Source organism: Bombus pascuorum, unplaced genomic scaffold (assembly GCF_905332965.1).
Source record: "Bombus pascuorum unplaced genomic scaffold, iyBomPasc1.1, whole genome shotgun sequence".
NCBI lineage: Eukaryota > Metazoa > Arthropoda > Insecta > Hymenoptera > Apidae > Bombus > Bombus pascuorum.
Window position 1 is genome coordinate 161,382 of NW_026869759.1, and position 10,502 is coordinate 171,883.

General features: G+C 36.0%; 1 protein-coding gene across 1 annotated transcript; it reads right to left on the minus strand.

Annotated features, from left to right (window-relative positions):
• Positions 1-618: 618 nt before the first annotated feature.
• LOC132915916 (RNA-binding protein 25-like) lies at positions 619-4,735 on the minus strand (the record flags this gene model as incomplete). Its single annotated transcript, XM_060975682.1, has 2 exons — positions 619-738; positions 4,595-4,735. Coding segments are annotated over 2 exons (261 nt in total), but the record flags the coding sequence as incomplete, so codon positions are not given.
• Positions 4,736-10,502: the final 5,767 nt, after the last annotated feature.

The following is a 10,502-nucleotide window of genomic DNA, read 5'->3' on the forward strand; positions in this document are numbered from 1 at the left end:
TTGTTTTTGTTTTTGTTTTTGTTTTTGTTTTTGTTTTTGTTTTTGTTTTTGTTTTTGTTTTTGTTTTTGTTTTTGTTTTTGTTTTTGTTTTTGTTTTTGTTTTTGTTTTTGTTTTTGTTTTTGTTTTTGTTTTTGTTTTTGTTTTTGTTTTTGTTTTTGTTTTTGTTTTTGTTTTTGTTTTTGTTTTTGTTTTTGTTTTTGTTTTTGTTTTTGTTTTTGTTTTTGTTTTTGTTTTTGTTTTTGTTTTTGTTTTTGTTTTTGTTTTTGTTTTTGTTTTTGTTTTTGTTTTTGTTTTTGTTTTTGTTTTTGTTTTTGTTTTTGTTTTTGTTTTTGTTTTTGTTTTTGTTTTTGTTTTTGTTTTTGTTTTTGTTTTTGTTTTTGTTTTTGTTTTTGTTTTTGTTTTTGTTTTTGTTTTTGTTTTTGTTTTTGTTTTTGTTTTTGTTTTTGTTTTTGTTTTTGTTTTTGTTTTTGTTTTTGTTTTTGTCTTTGTTTTTGTCTTTGTCTTTGTCTTTGTCTTTGTCTTTGTCTTTGTCTTTGTCTTTGTCTTTGTCTTTGTCTTTGTCTTTGTCTTTGTCTTTGTCTTTGTCTTTGTCTTTGTCTTTGTCTTTGTCTTTGTCTTTGTCTTTGTCTTTGTCTTTGTCTTTGTCTTTGTCTTTGTCTTTGTCTTTGTCTTTGTCTTTGTCTTTGTCTTTGTCTTTGTCTTTGTCTTTGTCGTTGTCTTTGTCGTTGTCTTTGTCGTTGTCTTTGTCTTTGTCTTTGTCTTTGTCTTTGTCGTTGTCTTTGTCGTTGTCTTTGTCGTTGTCTTTGTCTTTGTCTTTGTCTTTGTCTTTGTCTTTGTCTTTGTCTTTGTCTTTGTCTTTGTCTTTGTCTTTGTCTTTGTCTTTGTCTTTGTCTTTGTCTTTGTCTTTGTCTTTGTCTTTGTCTTTGTCTTTGTCTTTGTCTTTGTCTTTGTCTTTGTCTTTGTCTTTGTCTTTGTCTTTGTCTTTGTCTTTGTCTTTGTCTTTGTCTTTGTCTTTGTCTTTGTCTTTGTCTTTGTCTTTGTCTTTGTCTTTGTCTTTGTCGTTGTCCTTGTCCTTGTCCTTGTCCTTGTCCTTGTCCTTGTCCTTGTCCTTGTCCTTGTCCTTGTCCTTGTCCTTGTCCTTGTCCTTGTCCTTGTCCTTGTCCTTGTCCTTGTCCTTGTCCTTGTCCTTGTCCTTGTCCTTGTCCTTGTCCTTGTCCTTGTCCTTGTCCTTGTCCTTGTCCTTGTCCTTGTCCTTGTCCTTGTCCTTGTCCTTGTCTTTGTCTTTGTCCTTGTCTTTGTCTTTGTCTTTGTCTTTGTCTTTGTCTTTGTCCTTGTCCTTGTCCTTGTCCTTGTCCTTGTCCTTGTCCTTGTCCTTGTCCTTGTCCTTGTCCTTGTCCTTGTCTTAATTGGTTTTTGTTTGTACGAGACTAAGTCCAGTGGCATAATGCTCTTCGATCGCACACGACCATGTCCAGCGGCGTGTCGCTCCTAGGGCTGTTGCGAATACTTAAAAGTCCCTACGGTCAAAATCATTGGGTTGCGACTCACCTTTACGAGTTGCTCGCTCGCTGCGCTCGCTCGGAATGTTATAGCCTTACCTAAAACCAATCCACCTTGCGTTCGTTTTTCGAAAAGATCGCGATTTTCCGATAATCTACAGACGCGCGGGATCCGTTTTGAGGTTAGGCTAGTTTTATAAGAGCGAGCGAAGCGAGCGAGAAGCTGCTTCAATTCCCTCGCTATAGTAATATATCAAATGTTCTTTACTCACAATTCTCACCGATCGAAAGGAAGTTTCTGATTTAATAGAAGAATAACAGATATGTTTCGCTAGGTACTCGATTCGTGCTGATCGATGTATCTCGATGATACCACCCCCCCCCGCCCCGCCCATAAATAGCGTCATAGTTGCTTGCGCCGTTTAGCCGCAATTTGGCATCCTTTGCCATTTCTTCGAGTTTTGCATTCCGAGCACTGGGCAGAGATCGCACTGCCTCGACAGCCTCGCAATGCTGTGTTTTCATCTGACAGCCGGATTCCACTAGTGCGTGTCAGCTGTCCCCCGAGTCCCGAATGGTGCCCTAAGAGAAGCATCTTTGCTACTTTCCAAGCGATCAAATGGACGCTATATTCGGAAAGGTATAGACTAACGTAAACAAAGTCCCGTGTGGTGTTTAATAGACTGTATCAGCGTTCTTGCTTTCGTTTCTGTATCGGTCATTGTTTTTGTTTTTGTTTTTGTTTTTGTTTTTGTTTTTGTTTTTGTTTTTGTTTTTGCTTTTGCTTTTGCTTTTGCTTTTGTTTTTGTTTTTGTTTTTGTTTTTGTTTTTGTTTTTGTTTTTGTTTTTGTTTTTGTTTTTGTTTTTGTTTTTGTTTTTGTTTTTGTTTTTGTTTTTGTTTTTGTTTTTGTTTTTGTTTTTGTTTTTGTTTTTGTTTTTGTTTTTGTTTTTGTTTTTGTTTTTGTTTTTGTTTTTGTTTTTGTTTTTGTTTTTGTTTTTGTTTTTGTTTTTGTTTTTGTTTTTGTTTTTGTTTTTGTTTTTGTTTTTGTTTTTGTTTTTGTTTTTGTCTTTGTCTTTGTCTTTGTCTTTGTCTTTGTCTTTGTCTTTGTCTTTGTCTTTGTCTTTGTCTTTGTCTTTGTCTTTGTCTTTGTCTTTGTCTTTGTCTTTGTCTTTGTCTTTGTCTTTGTCCTTGTCCTTGTCCTTGTCCTTGTCCTTGTCCTTGTCCTTGTCCTTGTCCTTGTCCTTGTCCTTGTCCTTGTCCTTGTCCTTGTCTTAATTGGTTTTTGTTTGTACGAGACTAAGTCCAGTGGCATAATGCTCTTCGATCGCACACGACCATGTCCAGCGGCGTGTCGCTCCTAGGGCTGTTGCGAATACTTAAAAGTCCCTACGGTCAAAATCATTGGGTTGCGACTCACCTTTACGAGTTGCTCGCTCGCTGCGCTCGCTCGGAATGTTATAGCCTTACCTAAAACCAATCCACCTTGCGTTCGTTCTTCGAAAAGATCGCGATTTTCCGATAATCTACAGACGCGCGGGATCCGTTTTGAGGTTAGGCTAGTTTTATAGGAGCGAGCGAAGCGAGCGAGAAGCTGCTTCAATTCCCTCGCTATAGTAATATATCAAATGTTCTTTACTCACAATTCTCACCGATCGAAAGGAAGTTTCTGATTTAATAGAAGAATAACAGATATGTTTCGCTAGGTACTCGATTCGTGCTGATCGATGTATCTCGATGATACCACCCCCCCCGCCCCGCCCATAAATAGCGTCATAGTTGCTTGCGCCGTTTAGGCGCAATTTGGCATCCTTTGCCATTTCTTCGAGTTTTGCATTCCGAGCACTGGGCAGAGATCGCACTGCCTCGACAGCCTCGCAATGCTGTGTTTTCATCCGACAGCCGGATTCCACTAGTGCGTGTCAGCTGTCCCCGGAGTCCCGAATGGTGCCCTAAGAGAAGTATCTTTGTTACTTTCCAAGCGATCAAATGGACGCTATATTCGGAAAGGTATAGACTAACGTAAACAAAGTCCCGTGTGGTGTTTAATAGACAGTATCAGCGTTTTTCCTTTCGTTTCTGTATCGGTCATTGTCTTTGTTTTGGTTTTTGTTTTTGTTTTTGTTTTTGTTTTTGTTTTTGTTTTTGTTTTTGTTTTTGTTTTTGTTTTTGTTTTTGTTTTTGTTTTTGTTTTTGTTTTTGTTTTTGTTTTTGTTTTTGTTTTTGTTTTTGTTTTTGTTTTTGTTTTTGTTTTTGTTTTTGTTTTTGTTTTTGTTTTTGTTTTTGTTTTTGTTTTTGTTTTTGTTTTTGTTTTTGTTTTTGTTTTTGTTTTTGTTTTTGTTTTTGTTTTTGTTTTTGTTTTTGTTTTTGTTTTTGTTTTTGTTTTTGTTTTTGTTTTTGTTTTTGTTTTTGTTTTTGTTTTTGTTTTTGTTTTTGTTTTTGTTTTTGTTTTTGTTTTTGTTTTTGTTTTTGTTTTTGTTTTTGTTTTTGTTTTTGTTTTTGTTTTTGTTTTTGTTTTTGTTTTTGTTTTTGTTTTTGTTTTTGTTTTTGTTTTTGTTTTTGTTTTTGTTTTTGTTTTTGTTTTTGTTTTTGTTTTTGTTTTTGTTTTTGTTTTTGTTTTTGTTTTTGTTTTTGTTTTTGTTTTTGTTTTTGTTTTTGTTTTTGTTTTTGTTTTTGTTTTTGTTTTTGTTTTTGTTTTTGTTTTTGTTTTTGTTTTTGTTTTTGTTTTTGTTTTTGTTTTTGTTTTTGTTTTTGTTTTTGTTTTTGTTTTTGTTTTTGTTTTTGTTTTTGTTTTTGTTTTTGTTTTTGTTTTTGTTTTTGTTTTTGTTTTTGTTTTTGTTTTTGTTTTTGTTTTTGTTTTTGTTTTTGTTTTTGTTTTTGTTTTTGTTTTTGTTTTTGTTTTTGTTTTTGTTTTTGTTTTTGTTTTTGTTTTTGTTTTTGTTTTTGTTTTTGTTTTTGTTTTTGTTTTTGTTTTTGTTTTTGTTTTTGTTTTTGTTTTTGTTTTTGTTTTTGTTTTTGTTTTTGTTTTTGTTTTTGTTTTTGTTTTTGTGTTTGTTTTTGTTTTTGTCTTTGTTTTTGTGTTTGTCTTTGTCTTTGTCTTTGTCTTTGTCTTTGTCTTTGTCTTTGTCTTTGTCTTTGTCTTTGTCTTTGTCTTTGTCTTTGTCTTTGTCTTTGTCTTTGTCTTTGTCTTTGTCTTTGTCTTTGTCTTTGTCTTTGTCTTTGTCTTTGTCTTTGTCTTTGTCTTTGTCTTTGTCTTTGTCTTTGTCTTTGTCTTTGTCTTTGTCTTTGTCGTTGTCTTTGTCGTTGTCTTTGTCTTTGTCTTTGTCTTTGTCTTTGTCTTTGTCTTTGTCTTTGTCTTTGTCTTTGTCTTTGTCTTTGTCTTTGTCTTTGTCTTTGTCTTTGTCTTTGTCTTTGTCTTTGTCTTTGTCTTTGTCTTTGTCTTTGTCTTTGTCTTTGTCTTTGTCTTTGTCTTTGTCTTTGTCTTTGTCTTTGTCTTTGTCTTTGTCTTTGTCCTTGTCCTTGTCCTTGTCCTTCTCATTGTCCTTGTCCTTGTCCTTGTCCTTGTCCTTGTCCTTGTCCTTGTCCTTGACCTTGTCCTTGTCCTTGTCCTTGTCCTTGTGCTTGTCCTTGTCCTTGTCCTTGTCCTTGTCCTTGTCTTTGTCTTTGTCTTTGTCTTTGTCTTTGTCTTTGTCTTTGTCTTTGTCTTTGTCTTTGTCTTTGTCTTTGTCTTTGTCTTTGTCTTTGTCTTTGTCTTTGTCTTTGTCTTTGTCTTTGTCTTTGTCTTTGTCTTTGTCTTTGTCTTTGTCTTTGTCTTTGTCTTTGTCTTTGTCTTTGTCTTTGTCTTTGTCTTTGTCTTTGTCTTTGTCTTTGTCTTTGTCTTTGTCTTTGTCTTTGTCTTTGTCTTTGTCTTTGTCTTTGTCTTTGTCCTTGTCCTTGTCCTTGTCCTTGTCCTTGTCCTTGTCCTTGTCCTTGTCCTTGTCCTTGTCTTAATTGGTTTTTGTTTGTACGAGACTAAGTCCAGTGGCATAATGCTCTTCGATCGCACACGACCATGTCCAGCGGCGTGTCGCTCCTAGGGCTGTTGCGAATACTTAAAAGTCCCTACGGTCAAAATCATTGGGTTGCGACTCACCTTTACGAGTTGCTCGCTCGCTGCGCTCGCTCGGAATGTTATAGCCTTACCTAAAACCAATCCACCTTGCGTTCGTTCTTCGAAAAGATCGCGATTTTCCGATAATCTACAGACGCGCGGGATCCGTTTTGAGGTTAGGCTAGTTTTATAGGAGCGAGCGAAGCGAGCGAGAAGCTGCTTCAATTCCCTCGCTATAGTAATATATCAAATGTTCTTTACTCACAATTCTCACCGATCGAAAGGAAGTTTCTGATTTAATAGAAGAATAACAGATATGTTTCGCTAGGTACTCGATTCGTGCTGATCGATGTATCTCGATGATACCACCCCCCCCCCCGCCCCGCCCATAAATAGCGTCATAGTTGCTTGCGCCGTTTAGCCGCAATTTGGCATCCTTTGCCATTTCTTCGAGTTTTGCATTCCGAGCACTGGGCAGAGATCGCACTGCCTCGACAGCCTCGCAATGCTGTGTTTTCATCCGACAGCCGGATTCCACTAGTGCGTGTCAGCTGTCCCCGGAGTCCCGAATGGTGCCCTAAGTGGTGCCCTAAGAGAAGTATCTTTGTTACTTTCCAAGCGATCAAATGGACGCTATATTCGGAAAGGTATAGACTAACGTAAACAAAGTCCCGTGTGGTGTTTAATAGACAGTATCAGCGTTTTTCCTTTCGTTTCTGTATCGGTCATTGTTTTTGTTTTTGTTTTTGTTTTTGTTTTTGTTTTTGTTTTTGTTTTTGTTTTTGTTTTTGTTTTTGTTTTTGTTTTTGTTTTTGTTTTTGTTTTTGTTTTTGTTTTTGTTTTTGTTTTTGTTTTTGTTTTTGTTTTTGTTTTTGTTTTTGTTTTTGTTTTTGTTTTTGTTTTTGTTTTTGTTTTTGTTTTTGTTTTTGTTTTTGTTTTTGTTTTTGTTTTTGTTTTTGTTTTTGTTTTTGTTTTTGTTTTTGTTTTTGTTTTTGTTTTTGTTTTTGTTTTTGTTTTTGTTTTTGTTTTTGTTTTTGTTTTTGTTTTTGTTTTTGTTTTTGTTTTTGTTTTTGTTTTTGTTTTTGTTTTTGTTTTTGTTTTTGTTTTTGTTTTTGTTTTTGTTTTTGTTTTTGTTTTTGTTTTTTGTTTTTGTTTTTGTTTTTGTTTTTGTTTTTGTTTTTGTTTTGGTTTTTGTTTTTGTTTTTTTTTTTGTTTGTGTTTTTTGTTTTTGTTTTTTTTTTTGTTTGTGTTTTGTCTTTGTGTTTGTTTTTGTCTTTGTCTTTGTCTTTGTCTTTGTCTTTGTCTTTGTCTTTGTCTTTGTCTTTGTCTTTGTCTTTGTCTTTGTCTTTGTCTTTGTCTTTGTCTTTGTCTTTGTCTTTGTCTTTGTCTTTGTCTTTGTCTTTGTCGTTGTCTTTGTCGTTGTCTTTGTCTTTGTCTTTGTCTTTGTCTTTGTCTTTGTCTTTGTCTTTGTCTTTGTCTTTGTCTTTGTCTTTGTCTTTGTCTTTGTCTTTGTCTTTGTCTTTGTCTTTGTCTTTGTCTTTGTCTTTGTCTTTGTCTTTGTCTTTGTCTTTGTCTTTGTCTTTGTCTTTGTCTTTGTCTTTGTCTTTGTCTTTGTCTTTGTCTTTGTCCTTGTCCTTGTCCTTGTCCTTCTCATTGTCCTTGTCCTTGTCCTTGTCCTTGTCCTTGTCCTTGTCCTTGTCCTTGACCTTGTCCTTGTCCTTGTCCTTGTCCTTGTGCTTGTCCTTGTCCTTGTCCTTGTCCTTGTCCTTGTCTTTGTCTTTGTCTTTGTCTTTGTCTTTGTCTTTGTCTTTGTCTTTGTCTTTGTCTTTGTCTTTGTCTTTGTCTTTGTCTTTGTCTTTGTCTTTGTCTTTGTCTTTGTCTTTGTCTTTGTCTTTGTCTTTGTCTTTGTCTTTGTCTTTGTCTTTGTCTTTGTCTTTGTCTTTGTCTTTGTCTTTGTCTTTGTCTTTGTCTTTGTCTTTGTCTTTGTCTTTGTCTTTGTCTTTGTCTTTGTCTTTGTCTTTGTCTTTGTCTTTGTCTTTGTCTTTGTCTTTGTCTTTGTCTTTGTCTTTGTCTTTGTCTTTGTCTTTGTCTTTGTCTTTGTCTTTGTCTTTGTCTTTGTCTTTGTCTTTGTCGTTGTCCTTGTCGTTGTCCTTGTCCTTGTCCTTGTCCTTGTCCTTGTCCTTGTCCTTGTCCTTGTCCTTGTCCTTGTCCTTGTCCTTGTCCTTGTCCTTGTCCTTGTCCTTGTCCTTGTCCTTGTCCTTGTCCTTGTCCTTGTCCTTGTCCTTGTCCTTGTCCTTGTCTTTGTCCTTGTCTTTGTCTTTGTCTTTGTCCTTGTCCTTGTCCTTGTCCTTGTCCTTGTCCTTGTCCTTGTCCTTGTCCTTGTCCTTGTCCTTGTCCTTGTCCTTGTCCTTGTCCTTGTCCTTGTCCTTGTCTTAATTGGTTTTTGTTTGTACGAGACTAAGTCCAGTGGCATAATGCTCTTCGATCGCACACGACCATGTCCAGCGGCGTGTCGCTCCTAGGGCTGTTGCGAATACTTAAAAGTCCCTACGGTCAAAATCATTGGGTTGCGACTCACCTTTACGAGTTGCTCGCTCGCTGCGCTCGCTCGGAATGTTATAGCCTTACCTAAAACCAATCCACCTTGCGTTCGTTTTTCGAAAAGATCGCGATTTTCCGATAATCTACAGACGCGCGGGATCCGTTTTGAGGTTAGGCTAGTTTTATAAGAGCGAGCGAAGCGAGCGAGAAGCTGCTTCAATTCCCTCGCTATAGTAATATATCAAATGTTCTTTACTCACAATTCTCACCGATCGAAAGGAAGTTTCTGATTTAATAGAAGAATAACAGATATGTTTCGCTAGGTACTCGATTCGTGCTGATCGATGTATCTCGATGATACCACCCCCCCCGCCCCGCCCATAAATAGCGTCATAGTTGCTTGCGCCGTTTAGCCGCAATTTGGCATCCTTTGCCATTTCTTCGAGTTTTGCATTCCGAGCACTGGGCAGAGATCGCACTGCCTCGACAGCCTCGCAATGCTGTGTTTTCATCTGACAGCCGGATTCCACTAGTGCGTGTCAGCTGTCCCCCGAGTCCCGAATGGTGCCCTAAGAGAAGCATCTTTGCTACTTTCCAAGCGATCAAATGGACGCTATATTCGGAAAGGTATAGACTAACGTAAACAAAGTCCCGTGTGGTGTTTAATAGACTGTATCAGCGTTTTTGCTTTCGTTTCTGTATCGGTCATTGTTTTTGTTTTTGTTTTTGTTTTTGTTTTTGTTTTTGTTTTTGTTTTTGTTTTTGCTTTTGCTTTTGCTTTTGCTTTTGCTTTTGTTTTTGTTTTTGTTTTTGTTTTTGTTTTTGTTTTTGTTTTTGTTTTTGTTTTTGTTTTTGTTTTTGTTTTTGTTTTTGTTTTTGTTTTTGTTTTTGTTTTTGTTTTTGTTTTTGTTTTTGTTTTTGTCTTTGTCTTTGTCTTTGTCTTTGTCTTTGTCTTTGTCTTTGTCTTTGTCTTTGTCTTTGTCTTTGTCTTTGTCTTTGTCTTTGTCTTTGTCTTTGTCTTTGTCCTTGTCCTTGTCCTTGTCCTTGTCCTTGTCCTTGTCCTTGTCCTTGTCCTTGTCCTTGTCCTTGTCCTTGTCCTTGTCCTTGTCCTTGTCTTAATTGGTTTTTGTTTGTACGAGACTAAGTCCAGTGGCATAATGCTCTTCGATCGCACACGACCATGTCCAGCGGCGTGTCGCTCCTAGGGCTGTTGCGAATACTTAAAAGTCCCTACGGTCAAAATCATTGGGTTGCGACTCACCTTTACGAGTTGCTCGCTCGCTGCGCTCGCTCGGAATGTTATAGCCTTACCTAAAACCAATCCACCTTGCGTTCGTTCTTCGAAAAGATCGCGATTTTCCGATAATCTACAGACGCGCGGGATCCGTTTTGAGGTTAGGCTAGTTTTATAGGAGCGAGCGAAGCGAGCGAGAAGCTGCTTCAATTCCCTCGCTATAGTAATATATCAAATGTTCTTTACTCACAATTCTCACCGATCGAAAGGAAGTTTCTGATTTAATAGAAGAATAACAGATATGTTTCGCTAGGTACTCGATTCGTGCTGATCGATGTATCTCGATGATACCACCCCCCCCCCGCCCCGCCCATAAATAGCGTCATAGTTGCTTGCGCCGTATAGCCGCAATTTGGCATCCTTTGCCATTTCTTCGAGTTTTGCATTCCGAGCACTGGGCAGAGATCGCACTGCCTCGACAGCCTCGCAATGCTGTGTTTTCATCCGACAGCCGGATTCCACTAGTGCGTGTCAGCTGTCCCCGGAGTCCCGAATGGTGCCCTAAGAGAAGTATCTTTGTTACTTTCCAAGCGATCAAATGGACGCTATATTCGGAAAGGTATAGACTAACGTAAACAAAGTCCCGTGTGGTGTTTAATAGACAGTATCAGCGTTTTTCCTTTCGTTTCTGTATCGGTCATTGTCTTTGTTTTGGTTTTTGTTTTTGTTTTTGTTTTTGTTTTTGTTTTTGTTTTTGTTTTTGTTTTTGTTTTTGTTTTTGTTTTTGTTTTTGTTTTTGTTTTTGTTTTTGTTTTTGTTTTTGTTTTTGTTTTTTTTTTTTTTTTTGTTTTTGTTTTTGTTTTTGTTTTTGTTTTTGTTTTTGTTTTTGTTTTTGTTTTTGTTTTTGTTTTTGTTTTTGTTTTTGTTTTTGTTTTTGTTTTTGTTTTTGTTTTTGTTTTTGTTTTTGTTTTTGTTTTTGTTTTTGTTTTTGTTTTTGTTTTTGTTTTTGTTTTTGTTTTTGTTTTTGTTTTTGTTTTTGTTTTTGTTTTTGTTTTTGTTTTTGTTTTTGTTTTTGTTTTTGTTTTTGTTTTTGTTTTTGTTTTTGTTTTTGTTTTTGTTTTTGTTTTTGTTTTTGTTTT